The sequence below is a fragment of the Pangasianodon hypophthalmus genome, chromosome 14, assembly GCF_027358585.1.
Source record: "Pangasianodon hypophthalmus isolate fPanHyp1 chromosome 14, fPanHyp1.pri, whole genome shotgun sequence".
Classification (NCBI taxonomy): Eukaryota; Metazoa; Chordata; class Actinopteri; order Siluriformes; family Pangasiidae; genus Pangasianodon; species Pangasianodon hypophthalmus.
The window spans coordinates 8740694-8765407 of NC_069723.1; the positions used below are offsets into that span (position 1 = coordinate 8740694).

The window sequence follows — 24714 nt, forward strand, 5'->3', positions numbered from 1 at the left end:
AAAATTTGTGGCCTCATGCAGAGTTACAAATTCCAATTCCTCAATTCTGCAGCTTGTTTAATTATTAATTTTTCTTGTCACAAACATCTTATCATATCCCCTTTAGCAAGCTCTTTATAGAATGAAAACAGAGAGCCTGAGGTGTGTGCATTAAAGTTTAAAATACACACACACGCACACGCACACACACACACAAAAGCATCATGTAAAAAAAGCTGGTCTTTGAACGACAAAATGATCATAAACAGCAATATTTCACTTGTTGTATAATACTGAACCCCGATGAACATGGGATACTACAATATAACAGAAACTACATTTATGTAGTTAACACTTTCATGCATAAATTATTTTGAAACTTATCCAAATTATTATTATTTTTTTTACTTAAATTGTTGTGAGTTTTGACCTTTTCTAAATATGAAATAATGTATCTGAAATATTTTTTTTAAAATCTGTATTTACAGTATGGCCACTTTATTTACAGTATGGACATAGTGCTAGTCTTTTGTTTTTTCCTGGATGCCTCCACACAAACTAGTGAGAAGACGGAAATCTATGCAGTCTCACCTGTACAACTTAAAAACCGGCTAAGTAACATTCCTATGCAAACAAGCAGCACCCTAAACTCCTCCTAACTCCCGGACCAGTTTGCAGTTGGTGAAGTTGGTGAAGAGAATACGCTGCTTGGGGTTGAGAGTTACAGAACTTGGAGTTTAGAAAACTTTAAAATGGCAGAACCTACTCCACGGAAAAGTGAGCGTCTCGATTCCATCGCTCAGGAGAGATTTACATATTTTAAAAAAGAAGAATTTGAAGTAGACTGGGAGAAAGTGTCAGAAGGCAAGTTCAGCCGCGTGTACAAAGTCAAGCTCAAGCTGTGGCGTGAAGAGTGTGCCATTAAGACTTTTATTACCTCCAGTGATTACAGGTACGGCTATACATTCACTGAAATAACACTGAAAACTGCAAAGGATTTCCATTCAATTTAATTCAATTCAGATTTATTTGTATAGCTCATTTAACAATAGACATTGCCACAAAGCGGCTTTACAGAAATCCGGATGTCGATTTATCTTTAGATTATATTTACATCATGGTTTAAATTTCTGAATGTTGAGAAGATTCGAGAGCATTTGTATGGTTAGATCCAGACTTACAAGTCACCACTCCTTCTTGTACTATGTGGTTCAGATTATGTCATGTGATCTATTTCTCCTAGGAACATGTTGCAGGTCTCCAAAATAGGGAAGATTAAATTTAAATACTTGATGACTATTTACGGGCTGTGCAAAGACTCGTCTGCGGCGGTGATGGAGTACATGAGCAGAGGATCTCTGGATAATCTTCTCACAACTCATGCTCTTATGTGGCCAAAGAAGTTCCAGATGATCCATGAGGTGACCATGGGCATGAACTTCCTGCACAGCATGAAGCCACCTCTCCTCCATCTGAACCTCAAGCTATCTAACATCCTTCTTGATGATCATCTTCATGTTAAGGTGCATAATCATAATCAGTAGCGCTGGTGAATTCACAAAGCAGGAAGTATTGATTAATTTTCTATAACAGCATGGCTCGAACAGTAGTGCCATCTGCATGGTTTATATTAATACTCTTGTTCTAATATGTTATTGTTTCTATAGTAACAACTTACACAGGGACTTTTATGGTGAACGCTCCATATCAACGATTTAAAAACTTTTTTGTCAGGACATGTTTCTTTAGCATTTTTTGGAAGGAGTCTCCAGTGTCAGTTCTTTGTAACAGTCAGAGGTAAAGCAAACTTTTAAGTTTGCAGGTATGGAAAGTCTTGAGGACAGAGGGCTTTGCGGTGGTTATTAATCTTAAAGAGAGAGAAAAAAGAGAGGCTGATGAGGGAATGACTGTTAATAGCTGTTGTAATGTAAATAATAACTGATTTGCAGATGTTCCACAACATTTAGTGTACCTAAAAATGGATAACAATTGTGCATTGTTAATTAATAAATTAAAAAATTTCAATCGTTGGCAATTTGCTGTGATATAAGAGGATTGTCAATAATTATTTGATGCTTCAATTGTACAAAACTGAGTTTTGCAGAATTCTATTAAATCCAATTCACAGAGACTAGAACAGACTTCAGTAGCAAAACATTTCCTGAAATAAATATTTGTTGATTTGCTTCTGTAAGATTTCAGATTTTGGGATAATTAAATGGGACGACTCTTCTAGCAAGATGGCATTCATTGAGCATTTGGCAGCAAGGGGAAACATTAGCTACGTCCCACCAGAGACTTTCAGCCAGAACCCTGAGCCTCCTACTTCAAAATATGATGTTTACAGGTGAGAATCCAAAATGCATGCAGACTTTATAATCACATTCAGTCCCACTATGTTTATGCATTTGCTTTGCCTGATTAAGGACTCTATCTGTTCTTCCTTAACAATAGCTTTGCCATCGTGATGTGGGAGATTCTGACCCAGAAGAGGCCGTACTGTGGTACATCTGCATCCTAATTCCACCTCATAAAGAGTTTGTGTATAAACTTTGTATCACAAATCCTCATGTTTCTGCTCTTTGATGCAGGAATGAATATGACTGAAATATTGATCAGAGTGACATCTGGCAAAAGGCCCAATGTGGAGAAGGTCCCAGATGACAAGCCTCGTGAGTGTGAGGAGATGATCGGCATAATGCAGCGATGCTGGCGCCAAGACTCGAGCGAACGGCCGGCTTTTTCTGGTAACACACGGCTGTGTTTGTTTTTACTTTCACCCTAAAGGGCAGATTAAGTAGTCACAGAAACAAAGCACACAAACACGAGCAGTGTGTACAATTTGTCTGAGTAGCTGTGACTTTCAAAATCTTTTTTTTTTTTTGAGACAGGTTTCAGTGAAGGAAAAACAAATTATTGTTGAATCTTATCCATGTTCTGTTTTGATTCTATCTTTAGTGAAATATTGAATTAAAGTTGAGAAAAAGATCTCATTAAGATATTTGATTTAGCCATTGTGTTAAAGGTGCAATATAATTATAATATCATTAGGTGCAATATTTATAACGTAATTTTTTTTATTCCTTACTTGTACATATAACCTGGAAGATACTGTATGTAGAACATGATTTTTTAAAAAAAAAAACAATGGTTTAAGCCGTGGCCTTAGCAATAGTGAATTAATTAATTGATTAATCATTAATTATTAATGAATAATTCTGAGTCTGGTCCGGAATGCTTGTTTGTGTTTGATGCGACTCCTGTCAGTCATTTTATAGAGACTCTAAAGGCCACTGATCCTGGGTTTTGTGAACATGGGCAGGAATAAACCCACCTGTTTAGAGTGTTAGAGACCTTATCTTAAAAAAAAAAAGACTAATCTTACTTAATGAACCTTTAATACAAACCATCGCTGTTTATTGCATTAAAATGATTTAATATGATTCTACTAATTTCAGCGTAGTTAACTATAATGAGCTGAACATAATTACACCTGGGTATCAGCTTACTAAAAATGTGATTAGCACAGTCATTTGCTAGGCACAACACTTTTATGCTTCATGTTGAACACTGTTTGATTAAGACCCTCCAGTCGCTCAGAGGTTACAACTCATTTGAAGGCCAATTACATATTATGTATCGTAATGAACATGGACTGAGAGCTATTAAAATAACCATCAGTGCAGATGCAGTAAAGTCACCAGAGCAGGATTGGATCTGATTTTGTCGAAAGTTAAACTGAGCCTAATGAATCTCTGTTGGAATAAAATGGCAGAGTGCTTTTTCTGCAGTGTGCTTTTAGTGAGCTGTTTGCGCTGTGCCACCCAGCAGGATGATATCTGTTTTTCTTCAGAGACTGTGTGGATGACCGAAGCTCTAAGTGAAGCCCTGAAACTCCCAGACAAGATTCCAGACAGGGAGATGAAGAAGAGGTCACATAAAATTGAAAAGTCTCTGTCAGCCTTGCAGAGAGGAGTAAGTGATGTTTGGCCATGTAGCACACTGTCAGCAGAAAAATGAAATCTCTGCTTAAACTTTTATCACTGCCACTTTCCCACAAGTTCCCTTGTGGCCTTCAGCCTAGACCTAATACAGTGTAGACTTTATAGATGTATTTTTCAAACTTGTTTTCCCCTTTCTGTTTTTTCTCTATCATAAAGAATAATTCACTTTGCACCTTTGCTCTTCCAGGACTCAAACGATATACCTGATGGACATTCAGGTTGGTTTTTCAAATATAATGTATTCTGTATTTAAAATTTGCTCCAAGGATTAACACAATCTTTTGTATCCATCTCGCTAACAGATAAAGACATTGTGTCTTACTTGAAACGCAAGGACTTTGAAACCTTCAAGAATGTCTTAAAGAAGGAGCATGTCTCAATGCTCTTCAAAGACAACAACTCACTCCTTCACCATGCCGTCGCCAGCGGCAACACTGAAAGCGTTAGGCTGGTGTTAAATCATGGGGCTTCAGTGAACTGCCAGAGTGCTAACGGATACACACCACTTGTTGTCGCATTGCTGAAGAAGTTTCACGAGATCTGTGGCCTACTTGTGGAATGCGGTGCCGACGTCAACCTCGCTGAGCGAGACCTGTGGACGCCGCTGCATTTTGCCTCGCAGAGCGGAGACGACCGGGCTGTTCGCCTCTTACTGGATGCCAAAGCCACAGCTAATGCGAAAGACAAAGACGGATGGACGCCTCTTCACCTTGCTGCTCAAAATGGTCATGAGAATGTTGTGCGCCATCTTCTGTCTCGTTTGAGCAACGTAGATGAACAAGAGGAGCAATCCGGAAGGACGGCACTCCACACGGCGTGCGAGTACGGTCACCTGCGCATAGCCAAAATCTTACTGGCCAAAGGAGCCGACCCAAACAGGACAGATAACGCTCAAGCCACGGCGCTGCACCTAGCAACCGAGCAGGGCCACTTCAGGGTAGCACGGCTGCTGGTGACCAGCGCGGCAGATGTGAAGTGCAAAGACAAGCGTAGTTACAGCGCCCTGCATTTTGCAGCCCTCCGAGGCTGCACAGGCATCTGCAGGCTCCTGCTGAGTCACGGCGAGGACGCCGATGTCATGACGTGGCAGAAATGGACACCCATGCACCTGGCGGCACTTAAGGGACACTCAGAGACGCTTTTGGTTCTGGAGGAGAACGGCGGCTCTGTGGACGCGCAAGGTGAAGGAGGGTGGACACCGCTGCACCTCGCATGCCACCACCGACACGATGAAGTTGTCTCGGTGCTGATAAACGCCGGTGCCAACCCAAACATGGCTGAGGATGGAGGTTGGACACCGCTGCACTTGGCGTGCCACAACAGCAGCTTTGCCAACGTGCTCTTGCTCATTGCTGGACATGCCAACGTCAACGTGCAAAACAACAGCAAGGACACACCGCTGCATCTGGCTGTGCAGTCAAGCAGCGTTCCGATTGTCAAAGCCCTGCTGATGAATAATGCAGATAAGGACATAGTCAACTGCAAAGGATATTCACCATTAGATGTGGCTCAGCAAAGCAACAATGAGGAGATGATGCAGCTACTGCAGCACTAGAAGACTAGGTGAGACAAGGTGACTAGGACAGACATTCAAATCCACACGTAATGGCAAATAACAACAGGCAGTGGAAAAGGAGGAAGGGCTGCATTGATCTCGCATATTGATTGTGGCGCTCTGCATATGTTTTTTTTTTTGGTTAAAAGTGTTCCTATTGATTTGGTTCAGGGGCATTTTCATAATGTGATGAAAAGGCCTTCCTCAGGTATTGCTCACCCTTTAGTGAATAAATTCTTCTATGAGCACTTCCTCTAAGCTGCATTTGATATGTTTTAGTTGAATATGAGTTCAGAACATTTTTGTAGTGTCACAATTATATAAACTACCATCCAAAGGAATCTCTTAGTACATCCACCTAGATTATCTCTTCCTCTGCCAAGGAATGAAAGGAATGGAGGTCATTCATAACATTCCATTCCTTTAAAACTCAGTACATTGCACAGAGTGTACAACTGCTCTGACTGCATTCTTCCCTCTGCTGCTTGCCTTATACAGAGAGCCAGTGAGCTACACTTTAAACAATTGCACTGTTGTTGTTGTTTTTTTTTTTTCTAAGAAGCTTGAAGACATAAGAATGCACTGGTTAAACGTACAAACCTGAACTATTGAAAAATCAACAAATTCGAATGAACAGCAGCAATTTGCGATTTGATTTGAGTGATATCATGCAAAAATAATAAACACTTACTCACCCCTTTTTAACTTTTCATATGAATCAAATTGTTCCTAATATCAAGTGTGAGAACATGTTGAAACGTGCAGTGAATACACACTGACTCACAGCAGCTCCCGTACAAGAGAAATCCTGCTGATGCATTTTTATACGGCTTGCTCTTTGTGACGTATCAGAAACGCATTCATGAGCAATAATAATCAATAAAGTAGTTATCTCTTTGTCCATTTAATGGACGATCACGCATCTATCATGCACGATATACAGCCTGCTGCTGCTGTGCAGAGAAAAGAGGTGCTGGTATGAGAACCAAAGCAGGATTAGTGTATAAGAGAAGGAAGGAGAAGGCTGTAAGACTAAGGTCTATAATATGACACACCACTTCCAAAATGTAATGTTGTAGCATAGTAAGCAATGTAATGTGAGTCACAGAAACAAGTGATGAAGGTGATATAGTTCATTACAGTTCTTACGTGTAAAAAAATAGTACACCTCTTTAAGCTGGACATAAGGACATGAGGTTATTTTTGTCCCAAAATTTTACATTTTCTTATCAAATAAAGTTTCCCAAGAAATTAGGTACACTTATGATACAAACAATACCTCATATTTAAAAAGTTTTTTTTTAAAATGTACCTTTCTTAATTCTGTAGACGGATTGAAGGCCCTAGCGAAGGAATTAAACCCTAGCCTCCACATGTTTTTCAAACTAAACCCAAATGCAGTATTATATGACCTTGATGTGTGAGACGCTGTTCGGATCGGAGGTTTGTAAACGTTGCTATGAGCTCCATAGAAACCTCAACGAGTTCAAAAGGATAAAGGAGCTGGTTTTACTGTTTGAAATGCAACCCAGTGTCAAGAGTGCTTCTTCCAGCGCTGTTATATAACATCTAAACGGCAGTTCCACCCTTCCAAGCGTGAATGAATTTGCTTTTTTTTTTTTTTGGTCAAGAAAAGACCAAGCTAGAGCCGACTTCGTTGATGAAACAAGCCTTAACAACATGCAATTACGTGTTATTACAAAGTGAGTGTGCCAGGAGAGGATAGGAGAACTAACTGTTTAGCTGTATTGTACATTACATTATAATATACTAAGAAGAATGTTTTCAGTGTTTACACTAAGAGTGGCATTAAAATCTTTAATAATAACAACAAAACCTTAGCTTCCTGATGCTTAGTGACAATTTCCCCCAAAGGAGAACCAGAGATATTGATTGTGTCTAGACTGTTGGCTTTAGTGAGAGGCTTTTTGTATTATTCTTGTCAAATGCTAACTAGATGCCCTATTAAATCACAGCACTAAAAATCCATTCCAGTGCCCTGTGTTATGGGGCGATTTTTTTGGTATATGGCTGTGAGTTTTGGTATACATCTTAGACGCTACAGGATTTGTTCATAGCACCACAGAATCTACTTTCAGGTGTTAATGATGGTGTTCATACCATCATATTTATACTAACATGTGACCATACACTGAGATGCTTGTGGAATCTATTTATTACACACTATTTATGTAGAGATGTGTGTGTGTGTTTTAATTGAATCCTTTTATATTGAGGCATAACTATTTCAATCATATGCTTGATTTTGAAGTCTGAACGATTTTCATCCCCTTGAAAACCTCTTTTATTCTCTGAAATTGGAAAACGTATTATATTTTAAACAGGTTTTCAAGGTCTTTACAAAAAAAAAAAAAAAGATTATACAATCTAAAATATCACTTATATGGGAACTGTTACATTTTGGTGAAGGAAAAAGGTGTAATGGTTTAAAAAGAAAAAAAAAATCACATCTTGCAATCCTCATTGATCTCTCACCAGAGGATATTACCCTCACAAATCATCTCTTCTTAAAACAGCACGCTGCATCTTGCTCCAAGTGAAGTTAAAATGAACCCCAGTGTTTCCAGACTTTATAGTTATTTATGATTCTATACATATGAGTCTTTCCTATGAGTAATGCAAAACGATGCTGTATGTGACACAAATAAGCTTTACGTCTATGGGTTTTTAAATCCAACTTTGTATGAAAATCTCCTTTTCCATAATAATACAAAGACACCCAATAAATCAATACTTATTTAGGAATTATAGATAGACATGAATCCCAGCTATCACCTCAGATGATTGTCCAGCAGACTAGACGAATTGCTTCTGCTCGTAATTTGTGACAGTGCAGGCGCTGCTAAATAAATAAGTGATGTGCAGCTTGGGCTGAGTGGAGTGCCGGGCACGGTCTGTCGGGAGTGGTCTTATTAACACATTAGAAAAACAAACACAGCACCTGCCCCAGGCTCAGCTGGCCCAGTGTAATTGTCTATATAGTGGGTGAGCCTCGTCTCACTGAGCATGTGATTATAGGCACTGCACTGTGGGAGCTTCCTCTGCCTGCCACTTTTTCCCCTCATTCCTCCTCATTCCTCCTTAACAGCAAGCTTTAAGTTTTCCCTGTATCACTGATATATATACACTCACCATCCGCTTTATTATGAACACCTGTACACCTCCACATCCATGTAGTTATCTAATCAGCCAATCATGTGGCAGCAGCACAGTGCATAAACATTATGCAGATACAGGTCAAGAGCTTCAGTTTCAGTTCCATCAAACATCAGAATGGGGGAAAAGTGTGATCTCTGTGTTTAACCATGGCATGGTTGTTGGTGCCAGATGGGCTGGTTTGAGTATTTCAGAAATTGCTGATCTCCTGGGATTTTCACACACAACAGTCTCTAGAGTTCACACAGAATGGTGAGAAAAGAAGTATTCATTCATCCAGTCATGAAAGAGAACAGAAGAGAATGGCCAGACAGGTTCAAGCTGACAGGAAGGCTATGGTAAATCAAATAAGCACTCTTTACAGCCATGGTGAGCAGAAAAGCATCTCAGAATGCACAGCAGGTGGATAGGCATCAACAGAAGACCTCGTTGGGTTCTACTCCTGTCAGCCAAGAACAGGAATCTGAGGCTATAGTGCGAGCATCACAAGCATTTTCACAGCTGGTATCTGATTATAAACTGAACTGATGCTTATGTCTGTTCCACTACGGCATGTAGCTATCCAACAACACGATCAAAGTGTGACATTCAGTGTGTGAGGAAAGCACACTTAGCTAGCAAGGTTTTAGATATAGTCAGACTGACTGTTTTTATCGCCACGTTTGTTAACCTGGATTCTTACCAAACATGGATGTCTGCAGAAAGCCTGGACTGTATTATAAATTAAGTTGTTAAATTAAGTTATTTTGGTTAAATATATTGATTGTTTCTGAAAGCAGAAGTATGTTATTGGCAGAAAAATAAAATGTCGGCTTTTTTTTTTTTTTTTACATTTCTTTGGACAATTTTGGCTGTTTGACATCCAATGAGTTTTCCTATGCCATTATAATATTTGTGACACTTACTTGGGTAGTAGTCAGGTTTGAAATGATATTGAAGCATTTATATTGTAAGAAATTATGTTCATGCATGGAATTTTAAGGTGAAATGCAATGCATTTGCCAGCATATGAGAATAATACATAATTGGAACTGGGTCACTAGAAGAGTAAATGGTAAATATGCACCTTGTGGGGTCAGTTACACCATGTTTTAAATCCAACCTTACTGCTGAAAAAAAAAAGATATTTAACCTACTCAGTGTGACTCTCACTGCATTTTTAATTCTGTATGCTGGGGCTGGTGTATGTGCTTAAGCTTTTCTCTGTTGTGCAGGACTGGGGTGTATCTCGTTTCTGCAAACCCTCTACAGAGTACTTGAACGTATGTACATGTGATATTATACTTGTGGTCCATTCAGCAGGCAGCTGCTTTGTAGATATCAGTGTGGAGCAGCATTCGTGCATTCCCATGATAAAGACCATCCCATTCAGAATGCAGTAAAATACAGCTGCCCTCTACAGCACCTTAATTTGGCCAAATTTGCATCTAGTATCACATCCTTCCTTCTCTGTGAAGGCATTTTCACAATTCTGTTCACAGACATGGAGCCCTTGAAAAGGCAAAGAACCTGATGATTAGAACTGGCGCTCCAATACACTCGTGCAGTTTACATACAGTCAGGTCCATAGGTATTTGGACAGTGACACAATTTTCATAATTTTGCCTCTGTACACCACCACAATGGATTTGAAATGAAGCAATCAAGATGTGATTGAAGTGTAGAGTTTCAGCATTTATTCAAGAAGTTTAGCAAAAATATTGCATTAACTGTTTAGGAATTACAGCCATTTTTTACAGAGTCCCTCTATTTTCACAGGCTCAAAAGTAATTAGACAAACTAACATGATCATAAATATTAGGATTGTTTTTAACTCTTGGATGTCAATGACTGCCTGAAGTCTGGAACCCATGGACATCACCAAATGCTGAGTTTCCTTCCTTGAGATGATCTGTCATGCCTTTACTGCAGCCGCCTTCAGTTGCTGCTTGTTTGTGGGTCATTCTGCCTTCAGGTTTGTCTTCAGTAAGTGAAAAGCATGATCAATTGGGTTGAGGTCACTGGACATTTAAGAACATTTAATTTCTTTACCTTAAGAAGCTCTTGGGTTGCTTTCATGGTATGTTTTGGGTCATTACCCATCTGTACTGTGAAGCGCTGTCCTATCAGTTTTGCAGCATTTGACTGAATCTGAGCAGAAAGTACAGCTCTAAACACTTCAGAATTCATCCTGCTACTTCTATTAGCAGTCACATTATCAATAAACACCAGTGACCCAGTTCCATTGGCAGCCATACATGTCCATTCCATAACGCTGCCTCCACATGTTTGACAGATGGTGCGGTATGCTTTGGATCATGAGCCCTTCCTGTCATTCTGATACAAGTTAATCTTGCATCAGAGCTGATCAGGATTTTTTTTTTTTTGAATTTTTTTTTTTTTTAGCAAAAATCTAATTTGGCCTTTCTGTTCTTGAATGTTACCAGTGGTTTGCATCTTGAGGTAAACCATCTGTATTTATTCATGAAGGCGTCTCTTGATTGTAGACTTTGACAATGATACGCCTACCTCCTCAAGAGTTTTCTTGACTTGGCTAGATGTTGTAAAGGGGTTTTTCATCACCAAGGAAAGAATTCTGCAATCATCCACTTTAGTTGTCTTCCATGGCCTTCCAGGCCTTTCGGTGTTGCTGAGCTCGCCAGAGCATTCCTTCTTTTTAAGAATGTACCAAATTGTTGATTTGGCCCTCCTAAAGTTTCTGCTATCTCTCTGATAGGTCTGTTTTGTTTTTTTTTTTCAGCATAATGATGGCCTTCTTCACTTGCATCAAAAGCTCTTTGGACTGCATATTGAGAGTTCCCATGAACAGCTACCAAATGCAAATTCAATGCTTGGAATCAACTCCAGACCTTTTATCTCATCTCCTTAATTTGTCATGAAATAATGAGGAAACAGGCCACATCTGGCCATGAAACTGCTCATCAGTCTCAGAGGGACAGGGCTGTAATTCCTAAACAGTTAATGCAATTTTTTTTTTGTTAAACCCCTTGAATTAAAGATGAGACTCTACACTTCAATCACATCTTGATTGCTTCATTTCAAATCCATTGTTATGGTGTACAGAGGCAAAATTACTATCCAAATACTTATTGTCAATTGTATTGTATTGTACTGTAAATTGTACAGAAATGCACTCCTGTTTTGTAAATAGCAAATTACTGCTTCAATAGCTATATTGTGTATATAGATCGAAAGCAGCTGCTTGCTTGGTGAAACTTGGATTGCTAAAGTAAAAGCACCTAAAGCTTAGAAGCCACACCATTATATTTCAAAATTTAACTTGTTCTATTTAAGCGTCATGACTGGGTTTGTATCTGTGCTGAAACATATTCATTTCTCAAAACACTTACACGTGGAACAGAATCCAAACCAAGGAAAGAGCTTTTAGAGGAGCTACAGAACTTTCTAGAAGTTTCCAAGAAATTTCACTCTTAACAGGCTTTTGGAAGCATATGCTTTGAAATAATAAGAACGAAGTGGTAAAAAGAAATCTGCGCTCATATGAGAAATGAATGCGGTGTTTTTAGGAGAAATCACCAAACAACATTGATTGATAATTCTTCTAAATCTAGAGACTGGTTTTTGAAAATTCATTTTATAGGGTAAAAAACATCAATTGTATTTTCATTTCTCTCTAGAAAAACACATTTTCAGGTGAAAGGTCCCATAAAAGGTTTACTATTCTTTCAGCAGTTGACTATGCCTCTGAACTTGCCTCTATCTATACATGCCTAAATTTTCTGGCTCAGCAGCAACCAGTATTTAGAAATTATGAAGGGATTCAGCTGTGATAAGTGAATTTCCCCACTGTGGGATCAATAAAGTTTATCTTATCTTATCATCACTCAATGCTTTTGGGATAAAACATGATTTTTTTTCTGGTCATGCATCTAACACCAACAGTAATATCTCCAAACAATGCATTTGATCCCCTCCCATCTGGTACCTGCTGTAGCTGCACTTGGATCAGTGTAATTTTCTGCCTGACTGGCCTCTTTCGGATTCTTTCCAATTGGAAAGTCTAGAGCTTTTGAAAGGTGTATAAGGAGTGGCGAAATCTTTCATTACATCCAACCTTCCATTTGCTATTACGTTGAAGAGAGTGATTTGAAGTGTCCGCAGGCCAAAGCAGTAATTTTCAACTCGTCCCTTTATCAGTCATGGCTCACTCATTCCCCACTCTGCTAGCAGCTACTCTTGGCCTCAACACCATCATACTAAACCACTTGGCTAGGATTTGCAGTAAATCATTCTAGTCAAACCTATGCTTTAGACTTTGTAATACAGGACTGTGTGTTCCTCAGGAAAGTTTCAAACGGCCAGCCAGACTGCTGCCAATTCATATCAGTAATAAAATAAAAATAATATCAAAAATCTTGATAGAAGAAAAACATGGTGTGTTATATTGTAGGACTCACCAAAGTGCTGTATTTGATAAATGTCTCAAAGTCATTCTGTCACATCACAGGCTGTTAGATGTAATTTTATTTAACACGATTACATTTAATGATGTTTCACCAAAAGAACATCATGCATATGTTCTGATATTTAACCCACTGCTATCAAGCTCCTCAAGACAGCTTGTTGATATTCAGCTTGATATTTTATTTCTGCACAGTTGTGTAACAGTTGTTTGGTGTTTATCGTACTATTACTACTACTGTTTCTATTCTAATGTATGAGTTTCTTTAAGGTGGCCAAACAAAGTTTGCTTAAACATAGTATTTATGTGACAGTCTGGGAAAACCCATTGGAAGTCACTGCAGGTGAATTCTGGTTTTCTGCCAGGTAAGAAGCCAGTTAAAAACACTGTGATAAAAACAGTCAGCCTGCCTAAAGATGTCTAAAGCCTTGCTAGGTAAGTGTGCTTTTCTCCCACACAGTCATTGTCAAAGTTTGATCAAGTTGTTGGATGGCATAGCAAAACAGACATGAGCTTAATCCATTCTGTTTGTAATCAGATAGTCCTGTGCCATCAAATCATCAAAACAGAGAAAAGTGATTACCCACTCTGCACTGATACAAAGCAGACATATTTAATTGACCTAATAAAAATATGGGAAATTTAGATGATGTATTTCAGCACCCATGTGAAAGTGAACAGTGTTACAATTTGTATATCTTATTTATTGCATATTACAGGGAATGCACCCTGGATGGAACACCAGTCCATCGCAGAGCACTGAAATGATAATAAAATCAATAAATAGTAGTTGCTTTTAGACAGTCAGTGTGAGACACGAGAGGGTAAGCAGCCTTTAAAATGCCTGAACTGTACTTCTGGTGCAAGAAAGAAACATATTTCTGTTCAGGAAAACCTATAAATCAAAAAATGTCAAAATATCACCATGAGAAGGATTTTTCCTGGCCAGCCTCTGCCTCTCAAATTATAATTGTTTTGTGCCTGACCCAAGTATCTGATGCATGAGCAACTTTTGTTGAAAGTATGTTCCAGCTAACTACACACAACATATTACCCTTCTTTATGAATAAGGTTCCCCTGTTGCATTTGGAGTGGGAAGCTGTCAGCTTCTTCACAGAATTCCTATATTTATTCGGCTCACCTCCTAATAGTGGATCAAAGCCCGAATGCAGTGCTTATCCTGCTCAAGAGACCTTACTCCTAACTGACTGTGGTTGATGCACCAAATCCTGTCTGTCATGTCATTCTTACAAAAAAACAAACATTAGCCTGACAACACAAACAGGAACTAAAAAGATTTGTAATAGCAATTTTCCTTTATTTTCTCAAGGCCTCAGAAGAAAAAAATGGATGGCTCTGGATTTGATTTACAGCACAGTATCTATACAGGCAGAAACTTCTTGTGGATTAGGAGGGGTCACAGGAAAATAGCTGGACTGGTTTGAGCTGACGGAAAGTCTTGGGTAATCCAAATAACCACTCTTTACCACCATGTTGAGCAGAAAAGCATCTCAGAACACACATCAAACCTTGAAGCAGATGGGCTGCAACAGCAGAAGACCACATTTGGTTCCACTCCTGTCAGCCAAGAACAGGAATCTGAGGCTACAGTGGGTATAGGCTTTCCAAAACTAGACAGCTAAAGATTGAAAAAAAAAGACCAGGCAATGATTTTCCAGTCTTCATCTGTTAGTTTTTTTGCACCATTCTGTGTAAACACTGGGGACCGTTTTGTCCATGGAGAAGATCGTCAGAGAGAAGCAGTTTCTGAAATATTCGTCAGCCTGTCCAGTACCAACAACCATGCCACGGACAAAGTCACTGAGATCGCATTTTTGTCCTTATTCTGATGCTGGTGTGAACATTAACTAAAGCTCTGACTTATATCTGCATGAATTTATGCATTAAGCTGCTGCCACATGATTTGCATGAATGAGCAAGGGTACAGGTGTTCCTAATAAAGTGGCTAGTGAGTGTATAATGTGTGTGGGACTTTTTTTCAATGCCAGTCTGACTGTTAGACCTTATATCCTTTACGCAGTCGGAAGCTCTCAGTTGGTGTGTGCTAGTGCTGTAAGCAGGGCGCAGTGCCTCAGGTCCCCAGCCGTCTCACTCCACAGATGGTTGCCATGAGGCTAATGACACTGTGGTATCCAAAGTGCACGCATGCACATCAAGCTGCTTCATGCCATATTATTTAGAGAGTGCCCTCAGGCACCAGTCTCACCATGGGAAAAATCCAGCTGAGTTAAGTGAAGCTACAAGGACAAAATGGTTCACGTTAATTTCTGTTTGTTTCAACTGGATTCGTTCCACATTGCCTGATAAACACTGTTGGGTTCATCACCAGATATAATTGTAACCCAACTCTATTGGTTTTTTATTCATTTCGTGACATTAGAATTATACAGTCATTTCCACTTCATTTATTCTTAAGGTCTAGAATGTCATTTGCCTTTTTTTTGTGGTCACCTGTAAAACTGAAACCCACATATTTCAGTTTTATTACTGAATCAAGTAAACAGCTCCTGGAAGGTTCAATTTTACCATATTTTATTATATTATTACATTTTATTTATTTATGTAGTTTTTTGCAGACCATATTTGTATCTGTTTTGTCATAGTACAACATAACATGCTCTATTTTTTCAAAGCAGGCTTATCACATTCAACGGATCTTATTAAAAACATGAACAGCTTATTACAGTAGTAATATATATATATATATATATATATATATATATATATATATATACCTTACATTATAATTGCACAGTCATTTTGTGACAAAATTTTTGCAAACTGGTTTAATGATCTTGAGTGGTGTTTTCCTCTCACACTCCATTCACCAAAGTTTGAGTTATGGTTACCATTTGTACCTTTTCTTATGATTTCGTTCATATGAAATTTAACAAACTCCAACCAAATTGCACTTAGTACAAATTTCTCATGGGATCAGTTTGACCCTAAAGACCAAATCATCAATCATCAAGCTACAGCGATTGAATGCGTCTTGATAGTGATAGCTGAGACCAAAATGCACAGCACCACCATGTTTATGAGGATCAATATTTCCTCAATATTATTTTCAAAAAAAGCACTTTTTGTTCTTGTGCATATTACTTTTATACACACATGTATATATGTAATTTGTTGTCAGCTGAGCATCAACACTTGCATTAGTGTATTAAAATCTTCTTACTGTTGCTGCATATTACACTGCTGTATGTTACCACCACTATGAAGACTGCAGTATTATAATCTAAATGATGTTTACTTTACCTTTATTGTGTAATTAATAAACAAAAGTAATACTGTGAAGCTTATACTGAATGACACCTCCTTAGGAATTATCCAGAAATGTCTTACTGTTGCATGAGATGACACTGGGAGAATTGCTTGCTTTTATAATACATCTTCAACTTCATATGTACATCCGTGTCATTCCCAGTAATCTCCTTCAAGTTTAGCTCCCTTTTAAAACAGTCTTCAGGAAGGAGCTTTATGTAGGCCACATGTGGATGAGCTGTGTTTGTCTTCACTTATGGATAATTCCACTCTCAGCAGTGCAGGATCTTAATAAAAGCCTTGCGGAATTCAATATTGAAGGTGGTGTATATGATGGGGTTCACGGCGCTGTTGACGTAACCGAGCCAGGTAAAAGCTGTGTAGAGTTCTGCAGGGACGTGACAGTACGTATTCATTATGTGTGTGATGAAGAACGGCAGCCAGCATATAATGAACACACCTAAAAAGGGAGAGAAACAATAAAAAAAACTTTATTTGCAAAACTTTATTTCGGTGTTCTGGTGTTTATCAGATTAGAAGCCTTTAATGTGATGCACTTTCTTAGATTTGTGTGAAAATGTTGAGAAAGGACTATACACAGTCAGGTCCATAAATATTTTGACATTGACAAAGTTATTTTTATTTATTTATTTATTTATTTTTAGCTGTTTGCCACAGTATATTGGAGTGTAGACTTTCAGCTTTCATTTGGAGAAAACTGGCTGTTCAGCTGTTCCATGGACAGGTTACACATAAGCAAATAAAAAATAGGTGATTTCAAGTGTGGCATTTGCATCTGGAATCTGTTGCAGTTAACTCTCAATATGAAGTCCAAAGAGCTGTCACTGTCAATGAAGCAAGCCATCATTAGGCTAGATAATCCTATCTGTGAGATAGCAAAAACATTAGGTATGGCCAAATCAACTATTTGGTACAAGCTGAGCTCAGGAACAACAAAAGGTCTGGAAGACCATGGAAAACAACTGTGGTAGATGACAGAAGACTTCTTATCCTAGAGAAAAAAAAACCCTTTACAACAGTTGGCCAGATCAAGAACACCCTTCAGGAGGTTGGCATATCTGTGTCAAAATCAACAATCAAGAGAAGCCTTCACTAAAGTAAATACAGAGGGTTTACCACAACATGTAAACCCCTGGTAAGCCTCAAAACAAGAAGACCAGATTTTGTCCAAAAAAAGAGCCTGTGGTACAACATCCTATGGACAGATGAGACAAAGATGAACTTGTACCAGGATGATGGGAAGAGAAGAGTATGGAGAATGAAAGGAGCTACTCATGATCCAAAGTGTACCTCATCTTATGGCATGGGTGTGTATGGCTGCCAATGGAACTTGTTCCCTTGTATTTATTGATGACGTGACTACTGAAAAAAGCAGCAGGATGAATTCTGAAGGGTATAGGGCTATTTTATCTGCTCAGATGCTTCAAAACCCATTGGACTGCGCTTCACACTGGAAGTGGAATGGCCAAGTCAGTCACCTAACCTGAATCCAACTGAGCTGCATTTCAATTGCTGAAGGCAAAACTGAAAGCAGAACACCCCAAGGACAAGCAGGAACTGAAGACAGCTGCAGTAAAGGCCTGGCTGAGCATCACCAGGGAAGAAACCCAGTGTCTGGTGATGTCTATGGGCTCCAGACCTCAGCCAGTCACTGGCTGCAAAGGATTTGGAACCAAGGGTGTTTTGTCCAATCGCTTTTCATCCCTTAAAAAGGTGGGGCAACACAAATAAAGTGCTGTAATTCCTACGACATTCACTCGATTTAGATATAAATACCCTCAGATCAAAGCTGAGAGTCTGTACTTTGAGCTCATATTTAATTTTAACTCAAATATACTGTGGTAGACAGCTAAAATAACAGCAACTATCAATTTCCAAATATTTATGGATGTGACTGCATGTTATTGCCAACTATCATCTGCTGGTTGTTTTATTCTAAACATTGGCTGTGCAGTTAAAAAAATCTTTGCTTACCGAGCACAATAGCCAACATCTGAGTAGCTTTCTTCTCTTTCTGCTGAGAGATTTTGCGCTTGCTAATGGACTTCACTGATGTCTGCATTTTGCCACTGGGAGACACCTGAGTCTCAAATGCTTTAGCCATTTTGGAGGCGTCGTAGGTCTTTCCGTTCCTTGTTGGCTTGAGCTCAGGAGCGGAGGGTGCTGTATCTATTTCACTGTGGTTCGAACCAAGCAGAAGCCCATGCTGACTCTCACCTGTCTGCTGAAGTGTCCTCTGGTTTGGAGGATTAAGGTTTGTGATTTCATCCATTTGGCTTTCATTTTCATTGTTGGCCACCTCCTTTATGAAAACCTGTAGGAAAAAGAGAAGATTTGTGTTGGTGAAATGCTCTAACAATGTGCTGACATTCACTTTTTTAAAGGCAGCATCATAATGCAAAATATATTTTAGTAATAGAATTAACTGATTTGAAATAGCATATATTTGTGATTTGTCAAATCATTCACGATCAATTAATATTCTGAAAGGTACTCTAGATCTGAAGTGAATAGTAACAGTGAGCCCTCAGCATAGCAGAGCAGTACTTTAATCAGTGTGCGGAGTAAGGAAATCTGCTGCATACTATTCCCAGTAGTTCTTAGAAGGTAAGATATATATATATATATATATATTGTTTTAAAATGGGTAACAAGCCAGTCTGCTCAAAACTGCTCACTGTCTGGTTTAAATGGGGTGACTCTTTAAATCTATTATTAATGTACTCTCTATCAGGATCACAAGCTTCAAAGCATGAGCTTCCAAATTACAGTTAACTATAAAGACCCTAAGCCGTTTTTCTTAGAAGAAAATGTCAGTGTTAATGATGCAACTGCAATCATAGTTGGTTAATCCAATTTCTCTCCTCTCTGTGTTAATTTAAGTAACTGTCCTACTTAAGTACAGTGCAGTCTATAAATAACTAGGCAATTTGTCATTTAGTCTCTGAACATCCAGCATGATGGATTTAAAACAACAACTATTTGGGTAAAGTACAGAATGTTATCTTTGGTATCAGACTCTATATTTAATGAATCATATAGTAATCACAACCCTTTTTACACAATGTCCATTTTATGTGGCCATTTCAATTAAATAAATGGTGTGCTCAATATTTTTGATGGTATGATCAACTGTACTACTAAGCAAGAATGCACCAGAATTTAGTTATAGCAAATTGACATCTACAAAATATTGCAGTAAAGGTGGAGAGAAGATATTACAGCTTGCTATAATTTGGGAGTACTTCAATTGTGTAATTGTGTGATTTTAATGGCTTTCAGTGGAGTTTATGCTTGAATTAAGAACATAATTGGGAAAAATAAGATACAGCTTAAAATGCTATGCATTGCAAATGTTCACATTTTACATGTGGATTGAAATGGTTGTTAAAATGGAAGCTTCTGGTGTGCAATTTCCCGAATGAAACCAGAAGATGACGTAATGTTGCCTCAGAATGAGAAAGATTAAAAAATACTCACATATACACAAACAGACCAGATGATACCAGGGAATGCTCAGCTGCACTGATGGCACATTAAACTAAATTTTATGATTTTGACTTTGTCTGATTATTTAAAATTTCTGAATGATTCAGTACAGTGATTTGTGTATTCTTAATTCTTTCTTCTTTATTGAAGTAATTAACTGTATGTCTCAAACACAGGTAGTTTCACTGTAGTATTCTTGCAGATCAGAGCTTCAATCTTACGAACCTTACCATTAAGGTTTGCTGAAACCAGTGACACAAACACTAACATGCCAAAAAGGTGGCATACCAGGACTTTTTTTTTTTTTTTCACTTTAAGCCTGCTTACACCTTGCATTTCACTTACTGTAGACATAATGAAAAAAGGCCAAAGGTACTATATCAAGAAGGAACTGAAAGCAGCTGCATCACAAGTCAAAAACTTTATGTGAAATGGGGGACATTTGACATTTTTATTTTATTTATATCATTTTGCCCATTCTCTGGAAGAGTACCGATAATTCTGGAGTCGCCTATCTAAAATGAGATGTGATTTCAAATGCAGTTCACCCAAAATAGATAAATATATAATTTTATATTAAAGCTGATATTCTGCTTTTTGGTTTTCGAAAGAATAAATCTATCTCTTTCTAACTACACTGTAGTGCACTGCACTTTTAGTACAGCATAGCTTCCCCTACACTGACTTTTATACAAAGCAACATAATAAACGTACATTACACAAAACAACTCAAAAAAACTAATTGCTTTACAGTCTTAACCTCCAAAAAGCCAAAGTGATAGCGTCAGGAAGTAAATGGAATGGACTGGTGGCTTCCGGGTTAAAAAAAAAAAAAAATCCCTTGGGGCATGTTTTTTATTTTTTTTCAAAGGAAGTAAAATCTGATACATCACATTTTTGTTATTAACAGGGAAATTCCCATTGGACTTCACAGCGACCGTGCACAGCTTCACATCATCAGGGTGAGTGCATTTCTGAAAAAGAAGAGCACAGAAGAGCATTCAGTCACTAGTCACTGACTGATGGTTCAAAAATGTGGACAATGTCAAACACTTTCTCTTACAGCTGACGTTACTCTGAGAACATCATGATTTTTTTTACACCTGAGATTCATAACAAAACACTCAGTACAATGACCTTGAAACGCAGTGGAAAGAGACTTTTATAGGAGGCACAGGAAGATTAGATGAGACATCACTGATAACAAAAAAAATATTGGTTTGCTAATGCTGGAAAAAAGGAGAAACTTTATTGCTGTGAAACAGGTGACAAAAAAGTAAAAGTAAATAAAAAAGTAAATGGTAAATGTACTTTTACAAGGGCAGCATGTTCCCCATAAAAAAAAAAAAAAAAAAAAAAAAAGATTTGTGTGAATGCTGCAATGTTAAAAACAAACTACAGATTAAGCAGGTGTCCAGCCAATAGAGAGGTATGGGTCAGCTTTCATTTTCTCTAGTGCTTGTATTGATTTATTTTATGCCCCTATAGGCTGAGTAACAGAAATGGTCTAAAAGGCATCATCCTGGCTAAGCTGCTCTTAGTGGTATATACACAGTATATCTCATTCAGACAACAGTATATTTTGAAGTGCCTCTGAAGCGCTTCCTTATAAAATATACTGTAAATCAGTTCTTTATTGTCATATTGTCAAAGAGCAAGTCATTAGATGTGCGAGTTACCTCCGTGTTTGTTTAAAATGATAGCGTTACCTTCAAAGCACCCATGTCCATGTTGCTGCTTGGGTACGTGCGCTTTGTGCTAACACGTTTCCGCCGTCTACGCAGCACTACGTAGATCTGCACGTATACGAGCAGGGTGATGATGAAGGGTACATAGAAGGACACAACAGACGAGTAGACTACAAAGGCAGGGTTCGCGATTACACACATGGCTTCATTGTGGCTCTCTGCAAGTTCGGAGGAGAATTGAAATTCAGTAAAAATCTGTTAGGAAGGATTTTCTCTTCCTTTTCTCTTCCATTCCTCTTGTTTTGAAATCCAAAATAATAATAGCTGACATAAAACTAGACCTTGCAGGCCTGCAGCATAAAATTACCTGTGTTATTGAGTCCAAACAGCAGGGGGCATGAAATGGCAAAGGACAGGATCCACACTACTGAGATCATGACTGTGACTCTCCTCTTGGAGCTGTAGCGTGTATTATACAACATTGGCATGGCAACTGCTGTATACCTGGAGGAGGAATAGTTTGGTCAAGCACAAAATTCCCACACTGCCTTTACATTTTCCAAAATTTAATTTATATCAGTGTATATGAGCCAAACTTCCTCTTTAAATGTTTTCTTTTCTGGAGACACATATTGTCACAATATTGATCTAGCTATTAAGCAAAATACTAACCATACTAGAAAGAACATTAAAGGCACACATTATGTTTCTCACAGACCTGAAATACTTTGGATGCTGTTTTAATAATACCAATATTGCAGTCAAGGTGGTTTCTAGCTATAGGCAACATAAGCAGCCGCTTAGACCTCTGTAAGAATGCAGGATAAGAAATAAATATATATAAATATACATAGAATAAATAAAGTATAAATCATTTAAATGATATCTTTTGGTGAGGCCAAGCTGGTTATCTTGATTCTGGCTTTGTTTGGGGCTTATAGGGCCGATAAAGAAAGAAAGAGAATAAAGAGCAACAAAATAAAGTTCAGAAACGGCCGTGATTGCAATCATACTCAGTCTCGTATCACCTGCGTCAGTTCGACTGTAATGGCGTCTGCTAAATATCACACTCTCATTCAGAGTCAGTTAGGCTCCTTGAACATTCATTCATTCATTCATTTAGTTCTTTAGTTCTTAATCTTTTCCAGGTCAGGGTTGCAGTGGATCCTGAGTCAATCCAGAAAGCACTGGATATAAGGCAGGAATACACCCTGGATGGAACACCATGCACATGCAAATTCACACACTCATTTATACAATTTACCTTAGCCAATCGACCTACCGGCATGTTTGTTGAAGGTGGGAGGAAAATAGAGAACCAGGAAGAAACCCAAACGGATATGAGGAGAACACACTGGAACTAATAATAACACTTAAATAAGTTTCTTATTATTTCCTATTTACCTGCATTGTTGACTTAATTATTGACTTGATAATTACTATCATATGGAACGAAATTCTAGTTTGATATGATACAATATGCTGTATTTTTGATACATCACTAATAAGCATTGCCTGAATATGTGCCTTGGGTTTCCATTTTCACATACCATGACAGTACTTAATAATGACACTGTGTTTGTTTCAGCCATTCAGATTCTTAGCAGAGTTATTAAGAGAGTTGACTAAAAGCACAACACACATTATTGGCAACATGGAGTTAATTTTATTTTTAATTAGGTTTATCTATTGGTCCTATTCTGCCATATGAAAATGTGTTATGTGACTACATTAAAGTGGTTTGAATGCTCAAAAAATACATTATGTCCTCAAAAAACACAGGGTCAGGGAACATATTAGGCGACTATTTTGTTTAACACATCAGTTTAATAGATGAATCAGTGTTACTGTTTTATAAGCAATATGAATGTATTCCAGCAGAACATCATCTCTGTTGGTGATGGTTGGTCATGGTCATTTGCAGCAGCTTCAAACTGCATGGAAAATTAGAGTGTGCTAATATTAGCAGCTCTGACAGACTGCATTGTGAAGTTGCACAAGCAAACTACTAATGCAGCACAGCTCATTACAACATTAACATTTCCCTAAACTGGAAATAAGGTGCCCAAACCTGTTCCAGCATGACAATGCGCCTGTGCACAAAGCGAGCTCCATGAAGACATGGTTTGCCGATGCTGGTGTGGAAGAACTTGAGTGGCCTGCACAGAGCCCTGACCTCAACCCCATTGATCACCTTTGGGATGAATTGGAAAGTTGACTGCACCCCAGGCCTCCTCACTTGACATCAGTGTCTGACCTCACTAATGCTCTTGTGGCTGAATGGGCAAATCCCCATAGCCACAATCTAGTGGAAAGCCTTCCCAGAAGAGTGGAGGTTATAATAACAGCAAAGGGAGGACTAAATCTGGAATGGGACATTCAACAAGCACATATGGGTGTGATGGTCAGGTGTCCACAAACTTTTGGCCATATAGTGTATATAGCATATTTAATTCTTCTGGGTTTTATGACCCTGCAGCAGGAAGATTTAGTCCCTTGGTGGTTAGTAAAAGTATGCTGTTGTGCTAATAAACAGGCGAACAAAACGACAGTGATATTGACGTATTTCACGAATAATGATGGCAATCACAGCAAAATAGACTGCAAAATCCAATCTGTGAAAATATCAAGAGGAACTACTAGGCTACGGCTTCTTCCTACAATACAAGTAATGTGCATCTTAGCAAGAAGCAAGGAACAAGCACCTTAAACATAAAACATAAAGTTGATAGCAGCACACTAGGTGAGAAAAAATGTCTACAGACAATGCTGGGGGAGTTTTTTTTCAATACATAGTTTTTTCAAACACTATAGGTCCTTGATAATGAGGGATTATGACACAATGAAGACAATGAAACGAACTTTACTTGCAGCTGTACAAAAGCGCTTTTCCAAAATCCAAAGTGGAAAAGAACCTGCTCTCTTACTCGATCCAAGGTAACTGATGTAGCTAGCTAATTCACTTCTTTTAAAATCAACTCATCAATTTCAGGAAGAACGAACCTAGAAGTATGTATGTATGCGTGGACACAAGACTGTGTGCTTTTCATGGTTGCTATTTAAAGAGGGGAAACATAATCAGAGCTAGTT

General features: G+C 38.3%; 2 protein-coding genes across 3 annotated transcripts in view; one reads left to right on the forward strand and one right to left on the reverse strand.

Moving 5' to 3' along the window:
* Positions 1-471: 471 nt before the first annotated feature.
* On the forward strand, positions 472-10970 carry ankk1 (ankyrin repeat and kinase domain containing 1). The gene is made up of 8 exons (XM_026924057.3): positions 472-931; positions 1223-1502; positions 2175-2326; positions 2434-2483; positions 2571-2726; positions 3833-3954; positions 4171-4201; positions 4286-10970. The coding sequence occupies exons 1-8, from the start codon at positions 732-734 to the stop codon at positions 5536-5538; spliced, it is 2244 nt and encodes a 747-aa protein (XP_026779858.3). The 5' UTR covers positions 472-731; the 3' UTR covers positions 5539-10970.
* Positions 10971-15899: 4929 nt separating this feature from the next.
* The window catches only part of drd2a (dopamine receptor D2a), a 28176-nt gene continuing 19361 nt past the window's right edge, over positions 15900-24714 (reverse strand). For both annotated transcript variants that reach the window (XM_034310394.2, XM_034310393.2), the window contains exons 4-8: positions 21992-22128; positions 21646-21842; positions 20830-20910; positions 18422-18761; positions 15900-16886 (exon numbers count right to left, since the gene is read on the reverse strand). In XM_034310394.2, coding sequence (XP_034166285.2) covers positions 16699-16886; positions 18422-18761; positions 20830-20910; positions 21646-21842; positions 21992-22128 — 943 coding nt within the window. In that variant the 3' untranslated portion in view covers positions 15900-16698. The remainder of the gene's footprint in view (positions 16887-18421; positions 18762-20829; positions 20911-21645; positions 21843-21991; positions 22129-24714) is intronic.

Bases quoted from the DNA above. Each gene is read 5' to 3' on its own strand.
- ankk1 (XM_026924057.3), top strand. From the start codon at position 732: ATGGCAGAACCTACTCCACGGAAAAGTGAGCGTCTCGATTCCATCGCT. The intron at 1,503-2,174 runs GTGCATAATCAT...TGCTTCTGTAAG, and splicing joins ATGATCATCTTCATGTTAAG to ATTTCAGATTTTGGGATAAT. The intron at 2,484-2,570 runs GTACATCTGCAT...TCTTTGATGCAG, and splicing joins CCAGAAGAGGCCGTACTGTG to GAATGAATATGACTGAAATA.